Source organism: Clytia hemisphaerica, unplaced genomic scaffold, assembly GCF_902728285.1.
Source record: "Clytia hemisphaerica strain Z4C2 unplaced genomic scaffold, Clytia hemisphaerica genome assembly, whole genome shotgun sequence".
NCBI lineage: Eukaryota > Metazoa > Cnidaria > Hydrozoa > Leptothecata > Clytiidae > Clytia > Clytia hemisphaerica.
The window spans coordinates 240,512-262,670 of record NW_027104580.1 but is presented as its reverse complement, the minus strand read 5'-3'; the positions used below and the strand labels follow the sequence as shown (position 1 = coordinate 262,670).

Here is a 22,159-nt window from a genome sequence, read left to right as displayed (position 1 = left end):
TCTTTTGTCTAAATATGAAGTCTAAGTAATAAAGTATAGCCGAATGTGAGAAATGAAAACTTTTTATTGGCTGGGAAAGGTTTCGGCTATACTTCATTGTTGATTGGCTTTATGTTTTAGTTTAAACTAGCCGTCACCCGGCGTCGCACCCGCCGAGTAGAGTGTTGTTGAACACATCAAAAGTCCTTTGGATGGTGGGGGGAGGGTAATAAGGTTAAATTCTAAGCCCAAAGAACGAAATATTACCACTTATCACTGATCGAAGCTCGAGAAATCGCATATTTAATGTTTTGTGACGTTATTTGGGCCCTAAATGACGTCATCGAAAGTGCAATTAACTTTTCAATTTATTTTTTGATCGACTCAAAAGATTCTCTTGCTGATTTCCGATCCAATGAGGGGTCAACCATTGCATAAATCCTTCTCAAACTCGAAATATTGTATTTTCCGTTTTTAATGACGTCATCGGACCGAAAAAGCCTTAATCTGGATATTTTTAATTTCGAAAGTTTCTATATACCCACTCTTACCCCCCAACTAATTCCACATAAAATTTCCGATCCAATAAGGGGTCAACGACCTCCCAACTCCTTTTTAAACTCGAGATATCGCATTTTTCAGGTTTTGATGACGTCATCAACTGAAAACACCTGAAAATTCAGCCAAATTTCTAAGTCACACTCAAGCCTCATAACCCCTCCCATCTTATTCTCCATAAAATTCTCGATCCAATGAGGGGTCACCGACCTCCCAACTCCTATTCAAACTCGAGATATCGCATTTTCAAGTTTTTCCCAGATCTGTGACGTCATTGGGTCCCTTTACCCCTAATGTTGTCAACGGTCAATTCGCGAATTTTGAAATTTTTGCGGTTAACGGGTAGCTTATGCCCCAAGGGTCCCAAAAAGCTAAAAAACGTCAATTATTTCCACGGGAAAGTGGGTTTTTAAATTTGCGAAAAATTGACACTGCAACGACTTCTTTAAAAAAACGCTAATTTTCACTCTTCCCCTGACCACTTTCGCTTTCGTTTTCAACCACCCACCCAACCAACCAACCATCCAACCAAAAATCGGTCACGTAACTCTCGAACCCCCATCTCAAAAATCCATAATGGCCCCCCCACGGCTCACTCACATTAGACTTTTAGTATATAGATTAGTATGTACTATTTATGAAAAAACAAGGGTGCACGTAATATAATATTAAAATACTGCAGATTACCAAGAAAATTATAATCTGTAAGGCGAGACCAATTTCATTTGTTGTTCTACGGGCCCGACCGACCCTATTTTTGCTAAAATCAAAAAAATAATAATGAATTTCCACTACAATACATTTTACACACTAGTTATTTGTAAGAATTAAATTTGAATAAAGCTGAAAATTAATTCAAGAAATTGAAAATCAAGCATTAAGATTTTATTATGATCTTCATCGAAGATAAAAAAAGTGAAATTTTGATCCAGATATTTTTTTGGAAAACATTTTCGATACTTTACCAATCCTGATAAATTAAAAGTTTATTCTTATTTTACCGACCGACCGACCCATATTTTGCTAACGATCTGCCCGTAGAACAACAAATTAAATTGGTCTCGCCTAAATTGCTAATATTCCGAGTACAACAAACGAAAATATACTGATGTTAAAAAAACAAAAAATAAAATATACATTGACCTGATTAGGCCTCAGAGGCTCAATTCATTTCAGCACATTTAATACAGAAGAACTAAGAAGTTGCGAATTTCCATTCACGAGGAGATTAAAGGAAGGACAAAGGATTCTCTCATTTTTCGGAGCACAAAAATAAAAGCTTTATTCAGTCGATACTAAAGGTTGTTGCGTCAGAAGGAAAATGTTACTGGGAAATGTTTGCTTATCAGGACCTTTAAAAACCTATCCGAAAAGCAGTTTCTCAAAAAAGTTTGAACAATAAGATTAAAATACTAAAATTATAAAATTTAACTTTAAGAGGTTTGCACTCAGTCCAAATCCTCGATTTCTTCGAGAGCTTTTTCAGTCTTTTCTTCATTTTCGGTTGTAATCTCATCTGTTTCACGAACAGTTCGTTCAATGTTACTCTCCTCTTGATCCGTACCACCCTCCGTCGACATCATCTTCGCGGTCTTTTTCATTCTTATTTGTCAACTTTTTAGCAGCTCTCACCATGTTGGGTATAAAACTCCCGTAAAAATCAAGCAGTTTAGAAGTGTCAAAGGACCTACTCGAAAAACCGGAAGTCAAACTTTGAAACGACTTTTTTACTCCTTCCTCATTCATAGTCGCAATCGTAAAATCTAAAGGCATATATTGAAGATTTTTTTGATTGACTCCAAGGGCACTTAAGCACGATCGCAATACTTCAGGATTCAACGCCTGCAAAAGAGTGTCTGTGATAAGTCCAGGGGATCGACTCTCAACATCAACATCTTTAGAAGCTTTCTCTACAATGCTTGTGAAATTTTCTGCCATTGTTTCAAAGTTTGATATATCCTTATCATCAGAATTTTTTAAACAGACTTCCCCCACTTCCTCAAAGCTCAGTGATGTGTCATTGTCGCCAACACTCTCTTCACTATGTCCATTCAATTTAACTGAGATATCTTTGATTCGTTTCATCACTATTGGATTAGCTCTCTCCTCAAACATTTCTAACATACGAGACAAATACGGTTGACCTACTTTAAAACGACCAACGTCCTCTTTAACAATACCACGTATCTTAGATTTAATTTCAGGTAAAACTTTCGCGATTTCAACCTCAAGTTTCTCCTCGTCGATTCTTGAGACGTCTTTTAAAAATTCATCCTTCTCTTTTGCGTATTCGGCACCAACTTCCTTTCCATCAACAATGATGAGGGTGTTGGTACATCTCAAGACGATATTGCAATCATGATACTCAAGATAAGGAAAATCCATGTTTCGGTTGTTAGATAAAAATATGACAGTAGGCCACTCAAACCCGGAAACAAAGTCTGGATTCGTAATCAAAACTTTACCCTCCTTCAAAGTTTGAATTGGATCCAGAATCTTTTCAACAGGAAAAACAAAACATTTCACTCCACCGTAAAGCTTAGTTCCCTCATCACGAATATACCGCAGTGGGACATCATACAAACTTTTAGCGACCAGGAGAATTCCTCCAGAAGTTAATTTTCGGGCGTGGACAATGGCTTCTTCGATAGTTTTCATATAGACTGGTGGAGCACCACGAGGGAAGTTCGGTGGAGTGGGTGCTAGGCCTGCTCCGTATCGAAACGGTTTCGTCTCAATGATTGATTCAGACTTTTGTACAATTTCGACGGCGTTCCGCAAATTATAAGTCAACTGCAGGAACTCAAAGTCTTCATTAAGGTCGTTTTGTTTTTTATACATTTGGTTGGTTGCATCGGATACAATCCAAAGGAACGAAATAGAATCAGCAATGTCTTTGATATCTCTCATATCAATTATCCATTCATCTAAGAACAACGCTTTGACTTTTCCTGAAGTTATCATCTGCTTCAAGTCAATTTCTAATACCTAAAAAAGGAGATCGAAGTATCAGCATTAAAGGGACATAAAAGTAAGAAAATGTAAACATTGCACGAACCACGTGTCATTAGAGAGAACAATTATAATCACGTGTCCAAAACAAACTTGTATAACAATTGAAACAATTAAAATCAGCCATATTTGCTTTTACCAAAATAATAAATATCAAAAACCGGTTTTTCCAGGCTCTGTCACATTTTGGGCATTACTATTTTGCATCTTTGTGCCAAATATCAGAAAAAACTAATTAGCCAATTTCAAGAAAAGCTGGTAACAGACGGACGGACGGACGAACGGACAAAGATTAATTTATAAGAACTCCAGGTAGGTCCAAAAAAGCAAATAGAGTTAAAAAATGAAAGACAAAACTAACCTCATTCGATTGTCTAACAGTGATTCCTCTTGGTTCAAGTTCATGTTTTACAGACCAGTAAAATAAATTTTTCATGTCTGTCTTTCGGAAGCGGCAAACGTACATCACTTTCCCTCGATACTCTGGGTCTTCGTTCAACAACAGAGCTTTTTGTTTGAGAAGGAAACTTTTCCCTGTACTATAGCCACCGGTGATGACGAGATTTTTGTAACGTTGATTGTCATCTACGAAGACTGGAAGTTGATTCTTGGAATAGAAAACTATGTTGTCTCGGCTTGACACAACTTCTATTGCATTGGTGATATAATCAAACCAAGTGGTTGCGGTGATTGGCTTTGACACGTGAAGAACAAAAAGCATCATTTGAAGAACCTTTTTCAATCCTTCGACAGGGTGAATTAAAGGTCCTTCTAGATAAGTCATCTCTGGGAATTTCAACAAAACACTTGTTAACCATTGTTTAATGTCAGTACGCATGTCAATAAAATGATGACTTTGTATTGGGAGCTTTTCTTCTTCAAAACAGACGACAGGAAAAAATGTCCAGCCCTGTCCGAACTGGTCACCTAAGTATTCTTCGAAAAGGCTTAGGTATTCATCAAGTTGATCAACAGCGTGCCCTGCCTGTTTCATACTCCGCTTCATCTCAACACCGATAATCAACTTTCTTGACCAAGAGAAAATAAGGAGGTCAAACTCTCGGCTCATACGATTTTTGAGGTTTCTGAGAATATCAGTGTTAGTAAGAACAAGATCCAGTAAAGCATCAGCATTTATATCGTTGTTTTCCAAGGCTAATTGGTCGAAAAACCAACGCTCAACCTTCTCACCCCTGACTGAGAAAGTCATATCAAATATCCATCGAATATTTGAATCTCTTGGCCAATTACTTTGAATAAATTCATTGCTCATTTTATTGCACGATTTTCTTCCATTTTTTGACCTAGAAAATCTTGAGAGACCTTCTGTAAGCTCCGACTCTGGTGCGATCCGTCTTAGTTCGCTAATACATCCTTTAAGAAAAATATCAAATTTTTCGATGGTGGAGGGCAAGGTAAGTTTTTCAGTTTTGAATTTTTCAGCTATCATATACATTAGCTTGACGTTTGAAAGCCAATCTTGAAACTTCTGCTCGTTTATTTTAATGTCATCACTAATGGGGTTCCCATCACTTTGAGAAGTCATGAAGCTTTCGAATTCACAGGTGAACCAGTGGTGAGGAGATGATTCGATAAGGTTATCCAAAGTTTTCTTCAAATCTTTATCGATTTCAAAATCAAGTACAGAGATTTGCGAATGTGAATGTGTAGTGTCCACTAAACCTTTGTTGTCCTGCTTTTCAAATTGTTTCGATGTCCATACGGACGGGATAAAAAGCGGATCATGCTTGGTAGGATGGAAGAGGAATGAGTCTCCGTATTCTCTTTGGAGAAGATACTCAGCAGATAGGATGGGGTCATTGAAGGTTTGGCCATTACCAAGATTAAAGACTTTTTCTTGTTTACTAAGACGTTCGTTTGAGTTTTTCAAGATTTGGTGGTAGAGTGATTTTTGTTTGGTGCATTTGCTTGGATCGATTGTTTCAGGAGCTAAAGTTGACAACCAACTTATCACCTTATCCATATCTTGTGTATGTATATTGGAGTTTTGTTTCTTTGGAAAAATCTGAAAAATAATAATTTACAGGTGAATCTTTACAGAAAGCGATTGCGTTTACCAACGTAATCTATGAAATCTACATAGTCAAACTACAAATAAAAAACAGGCGACTAAACCATCAAATATCTACAAATCATTCTCGAATTCATATGATTCAAACATAAGTCATATATGATATGCATAGGAGTTTTAATGATTAGCAATGAGTATTAATTAGTAAGATTAAATATATTTTTTTTAAATAGTTTTTAATTTTTAAATACTTAGTTTAGGATGCTAACAATGGCAACAGAAAATAGTGATAATTGGGAAAAACGAAACGAACTAGTTTCAACTAAAACAACTAAACCGGTCATATGAACTATTCTATTGATTTGAATTCTACTCCACTGTCAGAGAATATTCTGACATTTGCAGCTGGTCCAAATCGAATTCGTCATCACATACGAAAAGTTTCGTTTAGAAAATTCGGGTTTGTTGCAAGTGCCGTGACATAAAAGTTACACGCTTTTTTTTTATAAATCCATTTCATCATGGATATTCTTAACTTTTTTGGGAAAATCATCCTAAAATATTCTTACAGCATTCTTAGGTTAGGATCCTAATTGACAATTTATAATTTAAAATGGTTTAAAAATGGCATTCTTAGCTTGAGTAGCAAACTTCTATGATGGTGATATTCTTAGCATTATTCTTAGTTTTTTTGGCCATTTTCATCATGGACATTCTTATAAAGTGTATTCTTATAAAAAAACATGCATCAATTAAAGCCAAGCCAAGTTTTAATTAAAAAAAACAATCAAACAATAAGCTTGCAAATGGTGAAAACACCGAAATATATCGCTTGATGAAATTCTTTGAATTTTTTAAATATTTCTTTTTTTACAGCCCAATCTGACAATCTATACCTCACATTTTACAGCTACAGAACCTGAAAAACAATTGAATTTGACTTTGCTTTGGGATCGTGCTGACGTTGCAGAAAACAAAATTTTATCCCAAATCGGACGTCGGTGGACGGTAAGTATAACAGTTACGATTCAACGTTGTTTTAACGTCCATATAACGTCATTTTATGGATTCTAAATAAACAAATCAAGCAAACCAATGTTTGATTTCAGTTGTGGGGCGCACCTCACAAAAAACCGCTAGAATTTGTTCATTCTGTTTTTTGTTGAGTTACACTTTGACGATTTTCGATAAAAGAAGTCTTTCAAGTGCTCGGATGCATTTTTTTGGCCATTTTTTCCTACTGCAAGAGCTTCGAAAGTTTAAAAAGCGGTCAAAAAATCAAATGTTTGGAGCCCGAAACATTCGAAAAAGTCGCAGAGTGGAGACGTTACTGCGTAGGAAAAATCCGTGGCGTTTAGTACAGGCTAGCGCGGGTGTTGATGGAGTGATTTTTAGTCTACACGTTTATTTATTTTATAAGAACATCCAAAATTTTTGAAGCCTTTGGGTGCTCTCAACATGTTCTTATTTTCACCATTTTGTGAGTATTTTTGCCCATTTTTCTAAGAATTTGGGTGTATTAGGGTCTGCAAAGCCTTAGGTTCTTATATAGTTTGTTCTTATAAAAAACACGTTTTTCAATTTATCTTCGATATCTTCATCATTTTAGGACGACCAACTTCATTACGCCATGTTAATGGCCCTGGCAGAAGATCGCGTTGACTTCGTTCGTTTATTCTTATCATACGGTGTCAGTGTACCAAAAGTGGTGGATCAAAAAACATTAGAATTCTTATACGCTTACAGGTCTGAGCAATCTACTCTCAGGTTTGATTTACGCTCAACCAATGCTTCTTTTACTGAAGTGACCAACCCTCTGGTGAAAAGATTCTGTCAAGAAAATGATGTAGACTTGAGAGTTATCACCATGGATCGTATTCTAATGTTTATTGATGAGCTGACTTCAAATATTCGACATGGAACGCCAATGCTCTCTAGTGACGTAAGTTTTCTTTCGTTGTTACATCCATTGGGTGCTAACCTTAGCGGCCGACGCAGATTTGCCGCTGAGGTTTTTTAATGAACTCTACGTGGGAAAAAAGCGTCCCTGAATGCGACTGAAATTTCAAAATGTTCTCAAAATGTTCACTTTTTTTCCCGAATTCCCCTAAAAATACCCCAACTGATTTTTCCATTTTGGTGTTTTTGTAACCCTACCTGGGACTCGTGGAGGGCACATGCCGTACCCCTTTTGGGCCAAGTAAAAACTTCTACGTTGTAACATTTTGTATTTTTATGGTATTAGAAGGTCTGTTTAAAAATCATCAGTGGTTCCCTTTGTTAAATAATTTGTAATTGTTTAATTTATCTCTCCTCTTCCGAAGATCTACAGAAGTCGAACAATTAATTTCAAAGAGAGAAGCCTTTTTTGTTGCACACCCGGTAGAAGGGAAAAGATGGCGATTTCATCGTCGGAGACGGTTAATTTCGAGTTTTTTAGAACCTGACTAACTGAGGACGACAGTAAATCAGGGCGATAGTAACATGTCAAAACTGCGGGTTGTTTTAAATCCTTTAAAAAGGCATGCCACCGTCCTCAAAAAGCTATACATAAAACTCAAACTAGAAATCTTAATTCGTGCTAACACCGTTTAAAAGGGATAACCAGGTGGTTTGGGATATTTGGCATGTGGAATCCTTCTATTGTCCTGGGCAAAACCTCAAAATATTTTTGCCTAAACATTTCCCTTACTTTTAGTAAGGAAACAATAGAATTTCAACGTAAAAACCGTGTGAAAACCCATTTTCAGAAATTTGGTATATCGACTTTAAGATATAATTAGACAAAATTATTTGACGATTTTATTCAAAACCACAGAGGGTTTCTCCAAGGAAAAAAATCTCAAACCATCTGATTATCCCTTTAAAAAAGTATCAAATATTATCTCTTTCAGGTGTCAGTTGAAAACGACCCTTATCTACATCTTTTCTTGTGGGCAGTACTCAATGGTCAACATCAAATGGCTCTTTATCTCTGGGAATTCGGTGAAGAAGGACTCGCCAAATCCTTAGTGGCCATTGAAATAAATGAAAAACTGGCGGCCAAAGCAGCTAGAATATCCAATCTTCCGGACGAAGTAGCTTCAGATCTAAACGATTATTCGGCGTAAGTTAAAGGGACAATAAAGTAGTAAAATGTAAACATTGCGCGAAACACGTGTCATTAAAGAGAACAATTAAAATCACGTGTCCAAAACAAACTTGTAAAACAATTGAAACAATCAAAATCAGTCATATTTGTTTTAACTTTTTATTCTGACATGTGACATTTGTTTTGATTTTGTATCCCGCTGCATACGGTTTGTTTACAAATTTCGTCAGTACTTTTTTGTCCCTTTAATGACGTAATATCTAGCACGTACAATAAACTCTCTACATCTCGATCTCGTTGGGAACATGCATTTTGTACGAGTTAGGGAGGTTCTCTTGTATTTCAAGTATATAACGTCATGAAAAATATTTCTTAGGTTGGACAAAAGTAGTCGAACGTTATTATTGACATTTTGGTCCAAGAAATAAGCTCTAAATAAGCTAAATTTGTTATGCGTCTTGCTCGACACTAAGTTACTTCAATTCATAACAAGAAGCCCGTTAGGCGTGAAGGCCCAGCAAAAGCGAAATTTACGCGATTTTCGCGAATTTCGAGATTTCCAAAAATTCCAAAAAATGTTTAACAAGATTTCAGGAAAGGGATGTCCAAAGGATTTAAAATTTTACTGCGTCAAGCAAAACAAAATGAAAAATAAGTCGACAAGGATAATTCTCCCTTTCTTCATTTCTTAGAACAGGGAAGTGAAAAAATAAACGAAACATAATGTAGTCAATCAAAAATAAATTGAATGTTGAAAGCTCGAAACTTTCTACCCGAAGGTAAACAATCAAATTCAAAATATCATTAAATTCAACTTCCATAAGAAACAACATCATTGCATGAAAAAAGTTCTAATCTTGTTCAAATTTACACATGAGCTGCATTTTAGTCTACATTTACCATGTCCATATTCCATTTAAAATTAGTATTTATAATAATTCTGTGTCGAGTTTGAAAAATCAAGCCGCCAATTCGTAAAACACAACAGATCCAGAAACAACCATATTCACACGTAGCATCATGGAAAAAGTTCCAATCTTGTTCAAATTTACACATGAGCTGCAGTATAGTCTCCATTGCCATATTCCATTTAATCGGTATTTGAAATAATTCTGTGTCGAGTTTGAAAAATCAAGCCACCAATTCGTTGAACGAGACAGATCTAGAAATATATAACCATTTTCACACGTAGCATCATGGAAAAAGTTCCAATCTTGTTCAAATTTACACATGAGCTGCATTTTAGTCTCCATTGCCATATTCCATTTAATCGGTATTTGAAATAATTCCGTGTCGAGTTTGAAAAATCAAGCCACCAATTCGTTGAACGAGACAGATCTAGAAATATATAACCATTTTCACACGTTGCATCATGGAAAAAGTTCCAATCTTGTTCAAATTTACACATGAGCTGCATTTTAGTCTCCATTGCCATATTCCATTTAATCGGTATTTGAAATAATTCCGTGTCGAGTTTGAAAAATCAAGCCACCAATTCGTTGAACGAGACAGATCTAGAAATATATAACCATTTTCACACGTAGCATCATGGAAAAAGTTCCAATCTTGTTCAATTTACACATGAGCTGCATTTTAGTCTCCATTGCCATATTCCATTTAATCGGTATTTGAAATAATTCCGTGTTGAGTTTGAAAAATCAAGCCACCAATTCGTTAAACGAGACAGATCTAGAAATAACCATTTTCACACGTAGTATCATTGAAAAAGTTCCAATCTTATTATAATTTACACATGAACTCCATTTTAGTGTTCATCAGCAAATTCCAGAATCAAGTCTTTTTGAAAACAAGAAACTAAAAGTGAAAGTGATTTAAGGTGTATAGAATTTTCACTCAGAAAGCTTTATGAAAACTATAACATATGACAGAATGTTGAAAAAGTTTACAAAGAAAAATTACTACAAAGTTTCTTTGGTTTGAAAGTCTCTTGATCACTAAAGCAAAGAAAATGTTCAAGAAAGTATGAATCAACACATGAAATCAATCTCCTCGCTTCAACCGCCATCTTGTATCTGTTTTGTTTTGAAAACGTTTGTTGTTTAAGGAGCGCGAAATCAGAAAATATATCTTTTTTAGCCAGTACCTGACTTTCGCAAGCTTTTTCCTCTCCAAGCGGCAAAAAGTGTTACTGGTATTAAGCGCCGTTTCTACCAAAACGGACACACAGAAGGAAACACGGAAAAAAAAATAGTGACACTCTCTTTAAAGGCCCACTCGCTAGCGCTGGGCCAAAAATTACTCTACGTAGCCCTGAAGTTTTCCCCTCCTTCTTATAATCTTTTTTTGATACCATTAGACTAACAAGCACCTCACCACAAACCGGGCTTTTTCATCCCGTTTCTTTGTGAGTTCCACTTTGACGATTTTTGAAAAATAGAAGCCTTCCAAGTGCGTTGACGCAAATTTGAATGTTTCGCTACTGCAAGAGCTTTGAAAGTTAAAAGTGACGTTAGAAAATCGAATTTTTTGAGCCCGCGAAAACCCTTGCTCCGAACATTAGAAAAAGTCGCAAAGTGGAATAGACGTTAATTCATGATATGCACCACTGGAGAGTTTTCTGAGAACTTTTAAAATTTTCCACCCAATGCGTCAATAAAACAATAGAAAAAGTAACGTATTGGGTGGAAAAGAACAGAAAAGTTGCATAATTTCGTGAAGTCATTGTAGTAGTGGTGCATATCTATCATGAACTGTGTAGAAAAAACCAATAGACTGGTTTCCTTAAGAGTGGTTTACACCACTGACCTTTATATACCCTGGACCAAGTTTCTCAATACCGGCAAAGCAAAATCTTTGATCGGAGTTTTTTGAAAAGTACCCTAATGACGGCACTACTCATTAGCGGTGTAAATGCATCGAGAGCGCTAGATGTACTTACACTCAAATAATTTTAATGATTTAGCGCCGTTAGACGTTAATTTTTAACATTGCAATGGCTTCTTCTCCAATTCCAAAAAAAACTTTAATCAAAGATGGTGGATATAGCTTGGTCTAGGGTATATAAAGGTTAGTGGTTTACACACGGTAGCAAAATAGATTGCACACTCAAAGTGAATAGGCTTTAGCCACTGACCTTTGTATATAATTCACTAGACTAGCAAACTAGTTAATTAATCATGTCAGAGGGTGGGAACATAAAGGCGGTGGGCGTTTGCTAGAATAGGAGCTGCGTAGGAGAACGAGCAAAAGTTGGTGAGAGGCTGCTGATTTCAGCCCTTGCCGCCGAAAAAAATTCTTCCTACGCTTACCTAACTCCTACGCTCACTTTTCCCGCGTGATACCGTTCCAGCCCGACTGGCGTGGCAGTCTAATAATTCACTATCTTTCATCGGAGTTTTTTTTAGTGGTACCCGCAAAGAAACCATTTCAATGTTAAGAATTAACGTTTAACGGCACAACATCATCAAAAGTCTTCCAGGAAAAGTAGATCTAGCGCTCTCGATGCATTTACACCGTTATTGATTAATGCTACCATTAAGACCAGTCTCCACTTGCACGCACTTCGATCGCACTTTTTCGAGTTAAGCTTCAACGCTTTTGGTCAAAAGAAAAATGAAGCAACTCCATTGGGGCGATCTGACGTAACGGTTGAAAAAAGTTGAAATCACCGATATATACAAACAGTGTTTGTATATATCGGTGGTTGAAATGTGTTCAACTTCTTTTTCGAGCGTGTGCTCTACATTTTTATGACGTAATTTTTTTTTCAAGAAAAAAGGATTGAAGCCAAAAGGTGCAATCGCAGCGCGCGCAAGTGGAGACCGGCCTTTAGGGTAACACTTTTCAAAAAACTTCGATCAAAGATTTTGCTTGGCCGGGATCGGGAAACTTTGTCCAGGGTATTTAAAGGTCAGTGATTTTAGCTGTCACACACGCTTTTTGAAAATGTTTAAAATCTCATTCATATTCATTTGGTCTTTCCAGCGAATTCAGAACCCTATCTCACGATTTATTGGACAAATGCTATCTTGATTGTGAAAGAAAAACACTAAAATTGATTACTGAACAATCGGAACAATTTAACAAACGAACCTCCATTAATATGGCAGTCAGTATGATGCATTTAGAATTTGTATCACATAGTTGTGTACAAGCTCTCTTGAATGACGTGTGGACAGGTATGAAACATTTTTAAATTTACAACCCCCATGGACCCAGTGGGACCCTTGCCCCGAGAGTACTAGGTTTGCGAGATGACGAATATGAGCCAAAGTTCGAAAATCTTTTTAATGGTTTTTGTACCCTTTTGAGGGACTGTTTTAAGCAGTGCAAGCTCGGGACCCTTATGGCTCTTACATACCGGCACCTATCTTGCCTAAGTACCCTTCCCCTCCCTCCCTGGACCCTTACCCACTAGAAAAAAGTCAACGTTGTTAGTCTCATAAGTTTTATTTCCATTATAAAACAACATTGGAGTCTCAAATTCCACTGTGAATTCTATTTTTAAAATTCGAAATCCCCATTGGATTATCTTAGCTGTAAATAATAGAATTTTTTTTTTTTTTTTTTTTTTTTTTTTTTCTTTATTGAAACAAAAACACGTGTACACTACGAACATATATTACAAAACATTACTTAAACATAAAATATAGTCCCTCCCCCCCGCTAGGAACTAACGTTATATCGCAAGAGGTACTAGACTATGTAAAAATAAATAAATAAGTAAATAAAGAGAAAAGAAAAGAAAAAATCTTGGAGAAGGAAGCTACAATTGTTAGGTAAAAGCCTAAAATAAAGCACCGCTAAACCTTCCAGTTTCGTTAAGAAATTCAACAACAGAACAAAGAATAGATTTATTTAGATTTGAGCTCAAACTTTCATCCATAATAGAATTTGAAACCCAAATTGCATGAATGACAATTTACATATCCCATTACATAGTTTATTCATTTTGAATCAAACTTTTAAAATTAAGAAATCAAAATTTAAAACAAACTTTTTTTTATGAAAATTCATTTACAATATTTCCTAAAATAAGAGCCGCGGTACTTTTGAAATTTGCAAGATGTGCGGTTCCAGCTGGCACACAACGTTGTTTCGACGTCAATCTAATGTTCACAACGTCCATGTTCACGTTTATAACGTTAGATGAACGTTGAAACAAAGTTGTGTGCCAGCTGGGGCGCGACGCTTTTTGGAGTTTCTTTAACTTCTGAAAGACAGTCATATACCTTTAGCACCAAATCTCGATTGTTTAAGGTTATATCAAGGATTCGGATATCACCACTCGTGATTTCTTGTTGACAATGTTATTCCCGCCATATTTAATGACGTACAATTTCCGAACTGAAAACGAGACGAAAGATATGATCCAAATGGCTGAAAACGAAGACTCAGGGCCAACTACCATTCAAAGCATAACAATGGGTTTAACACTAGCCTCCAAAACGAAAGATGAAGAGAAAGAAAACGAGCAGGAGAACATCATAGAACATCCGTCAGTAAATTATTACATTTAGGGTCTGAAAAGAGGGTCGCGGGGGTACTGTAATTGTCGGATGTTACCCTGAGTATCAGAGGTTAAGTTTTCAAAGAAAGTAGTAACCTCTGAAGACAAATAATAGAAATTTTATCGCGCATGTGTCAATCTAATCACTGTAGAAAAAATCAAAGATGAAGAGCAAATATTACCATATTAATGTCTAGCAGACTGTATCAGTATGCAGTTTACTATTTACGAATTCCCCAGAAACCTCCAAGTGTAGTTGAAATGAGTTTATTTCGAAAGAAATCTTTTACATGATCCCCAAATGTATAACAGTAATTACTAAACTTTTAATTATGGAAATGTCACTTTAATTGAATCGAAATAATAGACAGACTTTATGTTATGATTCTCTATCACTGACTCTTTTTACAAAGCATTGATGACTTTTTGTAAGTTGTGTTTTCAACGACGGGAATAAAAATATCGACTATGACGCTCATCCAAGATCTTGGATGGTCGTCATGGTTACTTTTGTCTTCGCTGATTGCGCGATGAATAGAATCTCGATTCGTCGGCACAGCGTAAATATATGATTTTGAGCTGTGCTTTTCACGGTAGTCGGATGTTGGATATGCATTGACTGAACTTTAAAAAACCGAACCGAATTTAATTGCAGCGTAAAGTCAAAAAGCAACTTTATTTCACTGGTATAAGAAGAATTAGAAATTTCTTTGCCCCTTTATTGTTGCTTTACTGTTACAAGAAAATCGTTTAAAGGTGTCCCAACTGGCACACAACGTTGTTTCGACGTTTTTCTAACGTTCACAACGTTCATATAACGTTAGAAAAACGTCGAAACAACGTTGTGTGCCAGCTGGGGTAAGTTCCAACATACAGATAGCGAATGCTGTTCTGGGATACGTGCGTCTGTTATGTTAGACGGCAGGAGACTAATCTCTCTTACTTTAGACGTACAAACTTTCGCGAGCAGAAACTTTTGCGAGGACGAAAAATCGCGAAATTCACCACATTTACTTTCGCGAATTTAACGGAAAAATATTTTTTGCGAGCATAAACTTTCGCGAATGGCCCTTTCTAGAATTTCTAAAGACATTTACTTTCGCGAAAAGGTCCAAAATTCGTGAAAATCGCGAAAGTTTCTGCTCGCGAAAGTTTGTACGCCTAAAGTAATCTCTATTTTCTCTCCAGTGATTCAAAGGGAAGTTCTATCCAATTAGTACAGTTGGGAGGGCCACAGAAAAGCTACCAGTCAACGCAAGACACGTCGTCGCCATCGTACACCAATCAGGATGAAACTCTTTCTGCTCAAAGAGATAAAGAACTCTCGTTTTGTGGCAAAATGTATTTGTTTTATGCTAAAACACCTGCTGTCAAGTTCTACTTAAATCTTGTAAGAAAAAATTTTATATCACTCATCTTTAACAACTAGGGGGGAGAGATTTGACCAAGTTTTAGTGAAAAGTCAGTTCAGAGAACGGGTGTAAATTATTCCTTTTTACTTTTTTCAGTTTTAATCCTTTTTGCGAGTCGAACACCTAAAAAAAAAATAAGTAAAATTTCGCTATTCGGTCTATAATCTTTTTTACCAATTTTTTTTCTCGCTTTGTTAGAGATTTTTGCAAAATTCCTAATTTCAACATTTTTGCAAAGACTTAATTTCGCGAAAATGGTCAAATTTCGCAAAAACTAACCCATTAAATTAACCCAAATTAATTATAAGTTCCTTGTTCCGGTCTACAATCGTAATAACTAGCCATAATTTTCATTAAGGTGCCACCGCAGCAAAACGAACACATAGAGTTGAATTTGCGTTCAAAAGGAATGATCTTAGCCCTACAGTAATTTTTGTTAAGAGTGACCTCTCATCTGAAACAAAATTCTTTCAAATGCTAAAAAATGTGTCAAAGGAGTGATTTACAGTCTACTTAGAGTGACATCCGTGCCTTGTCTTACACGTTTTTTACAAGAACAATTTCATAAGAATACAAGGCTGAAATTTGGCTAAAACATAAGAACAAATTAAGAAGAATCTGAACCTCAGATTTCAGAAATTACTGAGAAGTACATGTTTCCATTTTAATTAATATTGACATTTAAGAGTGAAAAACTCATATAAATTTAAGAGCAGCCCAGCCAGAATCATATGACTTACTGGTTTTTCCTATAAAAAGCGTATATATCTGAAGATACTGCTCTTCATATGTTATTTTACTAATGTACACGTTTAGCAACATAACTGTTCGAATACATTGAGCAGAGTATTATTTTTAACCTTTGAAGAGCGCTTAATAACTACTTGTGGTATAAAAAGGGAATTTCCCAGAAAAGGGAATTTCCTTAGATTCATTTAACTCTCCAGGGATAAGAAAAAGACAAACTGACATTTCAAAATGAGTAATCAGATCAAAATAACTCCGGAAAAGTCTTTTTGATGATGATAAAACAATAGAGAGACCGTAAGATAAGAATGCTACCGTTAAGCGGCACTAAAATACTGAGAAACGCGCAAAATTATGAGATGTTTGCCCAACTTCCTTATGAGTGAAGCTATGAATGCCATCCTCAGAAGCTTTAGGCTTCCTGCGGTGGCAATTATTAATTATTTCTATTCCAACACTCTAGGTGTCTTACATAGCGTTCTTGTGTATCTACGCGTATGTGGCAATCAAAGAGAAAGTTCCAGGCTCAACACCAAGTGTCACAGAGTACATTGTGCTGGCTTTCGTCGTCTCTTTTACTACTGAAGAAATACATCAGGTATTATTAACCTTTTCGACGGTAGCCGCCAATTGCCGTGCAGGCATTTTCTTGTCCGCTTTATCCCACTTAAATCGTCCCAGTCTTTTTTTCGCACCTATAGATAATAGAAAAATGTGTCAAAAAAGGGTTGGAGGGATAGGGGGTTTAGGGGGATAATTAGATAGTTAAGTGGCACGCACCTGACCGCGCGACTACGGTCGAATAGGTGTATTAAAGAGGCTTTTAAGTGGGTTTTTAGGTTGGGCAGGGCTGAGTAATTAAGTCATTGGGCTTTTACAGATAAAATTTGAATATGAGGGGTGAAGGATATAACAATTTTCAGTGATTTAACCCCCCCCCCCCCGGACAAAGTGACTTTTGGCCCCCTGGACAAGCATCAGTGGACCCCCCGGACAGAGCAAATTTACCCCCCCCCCCCGGACAAGGAAATTTTTGATGATTTTTCACTACCTCCCCCCCCCTCCGGACAATATATCCTTCACAGCCCATGTACGGACATTTTCTGGAAGAGCCCATTACAAAAGAAAACTTTCCTTTCTACTTATTTTATGCAAAGCCCAGTAAACTTTTGTTTTTTTTAGAAATCATAGTCGGCTCTTATTGTATTTTTAATAATAATCATTCAAATTGCAATGTCGCAAATCGTAATGGGTAATCAGGACCACTGCGCGCTAATGACAATTTACTAATGGTCCAAAGTTTTGAAAAATATTGAAGATTATTGCGTCTAACCAACGGAAAACCGTTATCGGAGCGCCACCAGTCCTGATTACCCATGATCCATTTCGGCTGTGAAATGGCCTTTATAATCATTCAAATTTCACTGAAGAAATCAAAACGAGCTCTTTTAAACACTTTTCTCTTTTTTTCTGACAGTGTAAATGTAGCTATCACTAATTTTTCACCCCAAATTTTATAGCTGGTACAAACTGAATACTCAACTTTCCGTGCTAAAATAGAAGACTATTTATCAAATTACTGGAATTTGGTGGATATAGTAGCAATTATCACATACTTTATTGGTTTTGCGCTTCGATGGTTTTCCTCGACTACGAATGTCGGACATTTGATCTTAGCTCTCAATGCTGGCATTTGGATTCTGAGATTGCTACATGTGTTTTATATGCACAGGATTATGGGACCTTACGTCGTTATGATTTACAGAATGGTAAGCTTTGGTTAAGGTCCACTATATGCCCTACCTAGAGAAAGGACGTTAAAAAAAACACGGTTATATACATTGATCCAACATTCCAAACATTAGTTTTTGGGCCATAATGTACGGAGTAAACAACAGGTATTCTATTATAAAAAGGAATTTTCTTTATGTAAACAATCCCCCTTTTTTGTTGGAATATTGCAAATCGAGCTGATAATGGGGAGTTTCTAAACATCGACCAGAAATGGCGACCACGACCAGCGACCACGACCGGCGACCACGACCGGCGACCACAACCGGCGACCAGATAAATTTGGATTATCGAGTTTATCTACTCTCTCCACCGTAGAGAATGTCTAAATCAAGTCCTCAGAATACTAAAAAGTGACCTTTGAAGTAACCAGTCATTTTCTTGACAAAGTGAAACTATTTGACAAGAATATTGACAGGGTCATTAAGTATGATGTTTGTAAGCTTTGTTACACCAACTATTTTAATTATGCTGAATGAGATGCCTTTAGTATGAATAGATAGAACTTGTCAGTAGGAAAACATTAGGAAGGCCAGTTTTAAAGATATGACTCTAATCAATTATTCTATTGTCTTTATGCTGACAAAATGACTAATTTTGGCAGAAATAACAATCTGATGATGAAATACAAAGCTTCTCAAACCATTTTAAAAAGTTTTGTGCCACTAATTATCTTGATGCCGATAATACACAAGGATAGAAGTTGACACCATAATCAAGCTCCAAATGGTTGTTTTCGGCATTTGGCTCGTGACTTTAACTAGACGAGACAGGGGTGAGCTTACTCTTCAATATGATATAATATTTAAATGATTAGGAGAGACAATCTACGTTGAGAAAGGGAAAAAACTCGATAACCCAGATTTATCTGGTCGCTGGTCGTGGTCACCGGTCGTGGTCGTCATTTCTGGTCGACGTTTAGAAACTCCCCTGACAATGTCTTGCGGACACCTTTTCATTATATTGCCGGCATTCAGAAATGTATTATCAATATACTGCATGACAATATATTGTGTAGTGTATGTAGTCCTTTACTGTAAAAGTTGGGAATACTATGGGTTAGACAGTAAACTTTTCGCCCAAGTTTTTAATTTCTCCTTAAAGGTTTATAGCCAAAATTGAAGCCTTATATTCTTATGAAATTGTCCTTTTAAAAAAAGTATAGCTTTTCAAAAGTTTCTTCTTTTTTTCTGGTGTACTCAACCGTATGGTCAGACTTTGTGCTTTGATTATTTCTACAGTGATTAGATTGACACATGCGCAATAAAATTTCTTTTATTGGTCTTCAGAGGTTAATATATTCTTTGAAAACTTAACCTCTGATACTCAGGGTAGACAGATGACTCTAGAGTGGCAGGAGATGCTTACTCAAGGTACCGCACCTGATCTCAGACTTCGGTCTTCAGCTTATCACTTCCTTTTGTGTCTTGTGCATTCCTTTTGTCTTTTGTTTTTTTATTTCTTTCTTCCAAAATGTATATTGGATTTTTATTACAGATTGTCATGGTTAGTCGCTAGTTTGTATCTTCTTCAGTGTATTTAACTTCACTATATTTATTTAGTTCATAGACATGATGTACTTCTTGACCATTCTGTTCGTTTTCATGGTTGCTTACGGTGTCTGCTCAACTGCTATCCTCGTCCCGCAAAAAGCGTCCTGGAAAATGTTCATTGACGTTATTTTTCACCCTTATTACAACATCTATGGTGAATTGTTTATTGACCGAGATCCAGAAGACTGTAAGTTGTTTTTGTGAAGCTTTTAAGTTCGATAAGGGTACATTTAAGTCTAGTATTCTTTATCAAAAAAACCTATAATGGGTTGATTTGTTCGTTGAGTGGGATTTAAAAAAGTAGTGGGCGGGATGGTGGCGATAGTGGCGCCCTCCCCTACCTTTGAATAGATAGGTCGCGTCTGACTTCGGTCGCAGACTTACACATTAGCGAGTTTATGTATTCGAGATAAATCGAGGGGGACGGTATAAAGCAAAGCTGACATAGGGTCGAAATCGCCGTCCACTTTACTCGACAACGGTAAAAACACCAAGATACCGTCGTCTGTTTAATGTTAATGTTAATGTATATATTCTTTAAAGTCGAAAAAAGTGTACAAATCTGTACTAGCTTTAAAGCTAATAGAGTTCGACTGCCATTCATCACCATCTGTAGACGAATAGTCTACATCATCTGTTGATGCCCAGTCGCGGACGATTTCTTCTGTAGAGTATTTTGGTTTATAATTTGAAGATATTTTTGTTTGGTTTTGTAATTTTTTAACGATGCGTAGTTTTGTTCTTGGGCTTCCTCTTACGCGCCAGTTGAATCCTTTATTGTTAATGTCTTTGTTAAGCTTCTTTGTTTGTTCGTGCATCTCCTTTATCTTTTTCCGATCGTTGATTGTGAAATCTTCCGTGATACTTACCTGAAAGAAACAAGTTTCTTTCAACATGTGTAAATTCTTCATGATAAGATCTTTGTCATGCAGACTTTGCAGGATGACTTTAAGAGGACGACCATTCTTTGTTTTTTTGTTTCCTAATCTGTGGTGTTTAACATTTATTTCTGGAACATTGATGTCCTCCAGGAGTTCTCGGAACCGAAATATGTCATATTTTACTCCATTTTCTTCTTCTTCCTTATCTGGGCCTGAATATTCGAGAAACCCGTGAACGATGATATTCAGTTTTCTAGAGTCTATGTCTTTCTTTTCATTTTCTTCCTTCCGTTTTTGGTTTTCGGCAGATCTTAAGTCTTCTTTGTGCTTCTTGGTAATTTCGGCGTATTTTTTCTTTGATGTTTCCGTCATTATTTCTGTTGTGTGCTTGATTTCTTCCTTTGTCATGCTTCTTGTCTTTTCCTCCATTTCTTGTAGTTTTCCTGCCAGAAAAGTTTTGAGATCATTTTTGATGGAATCACGGGTTTTCGTGTTAGTGTTGACCTCGTTGTTCAGTTTTTGTGTGACGTCGTCTTTCTTTTTAACTTCATTTTGCATCATATGTTGAGTGTTTTTTCCCACTTTATTTCTTAGGTTCTTCGTTATTCGGACGCAGTTTGAACATAAATAATGATCGTTATAGGATGTCACGAATATTTGTAGTTGATACAAAGGTAGCTGTGTGCACTCATAATGAACTGATCTTTTACATTTTTTGCATGTTAAGCGATCCAGGTCTTCGTCTTCAGTACATCTTGACGGCGTGCAAGCTTGAGGTGGTGAGGCTGCTTCGAAAGGCTGATCTTTATCCATTTTGATGTTATTTTCATGAATTTTGATGTTTTTCTTTGTTTTCAGCCATTTTTTCGAAGAGCGTTGCAAAAGCGTCTTATCTAATTGACGTCAAATAAAAACTCCGGTTTTCCGTTTAGGTGAGCAAAGGCGATATAAAGCCGTTCATCAACTATCGACTTTGTTTTGTATCGATTTCACTTACCGTCACCCTCGATATCCTCCGATACATAAACTCGGTATTTTTTTATAAGCAAGGATTTATTATACACTGGATAATACTACTGTGAATAGCACAGGTCAAAATCATATATTGACGCTGTGCCAACGAATCGAGATTCTATTCAGCGCGCAATCAACGAAGACAAAAGTAACCATGGCGACCATCCAAGATCTTGGATGAGGTTCAAAGTTGATATTTTTATTCCCGTCGTTGAAAACACAACTTACAAAAAGTCATCAATGCTTTGTAAAAAGAGTCAGTGATAGAGAATCATAACATAAAGTCTGTCTATTATATCGATTCAATTAAAGTGACATTTCCATAATTAAAAGTTTAGTAATTACTGTTATACATTTGGGGATCATGTAAAAGATTTCTTTCGAAATAAACTCATTTCAATTACACTTGGAGGTTTCTGGGGAACTCGTAAATAGTAAACTGCATACTGATACAGTCTGCTAGACATTAATATGGTAATATTTGCTCTTCATCTTTGATTTTTTGTACAGTGATTAGATTGACACATGCGCGATAAAATTTCTATTATTTGTCTGAGGTTAATATATTTTTTGAAAACTTAACCTCTGATACTCAGGGTAGGATAATACAAGTAACATA

At 36.3% G+C, this 22,159-nt stretch overlaps 2 protein-coding genes across 2 annotated transcripts in view; one reads left to right on the top strand and one right to left on the bottom strand.

Moving 5' to 3' along the window:
* Positions 1-22,159, top strand: part of LOC136823541 (transient receptor potential cation channel subfamily M member-like 2) — a 37,736-nt gene that overhangs the window by 9,353 nt on the left and 6,224 nt on the right. Inside the window, exons 10-18 of the mRNA XM_067079729.1 lie at positions 6,492-6,589; positions 7,191-7,523; positions 8,476-8,687; positions 12,618-12,811; positions 13,893-14,130; positions 15,331-15,532; positions 16,765-16,899; positions 17,822-18,070; positions 19,655-19,832. Of these exons, the coding sequence (XP_066935830.1) occupies positions 6,492-6,589; positions 7,191-7,523; positions 8,476-8,687; positions 12,618-12,811; positions 13,893-14,130; positions 15,331-15,532; positions 16,765-16,899; positions 17,822-18,070; positions 19,655-19,832 (1,839 nt within the window). The remainder of the gene's footprint in view (positions 1-6,491; positions 6,590-7,190; positions 7,524-8,475; positions 8,688-12,617; positions 12,812-13,892; positions 14,131-15,330; positions 15,533-16,764; positions 16,900-17,821; positions 18,071-19,654; positions 19,833-22,159) is intronic.
* Positions 1,847-5,636, bottom strand: LOC136823542 (uncharacterized). Its single transcript, XM_067079730.1, has 2 exons — positions 3,911-5,636; positions 1,847-3,525 (listed from the first exon to the last, which is right to left on the bottom strand). The coding sequence occupies exons 1-2, from the start codon at positions 5,531-5,533 to the stop codon at positions 2,080-2,082; spliced, it is 3,069 nt and encodes a 1,022-aa protein (XP_066935831.1). The 5' UTR covers positions 5,534-5,636; the 3' UTR covers positions 1,847-2,079.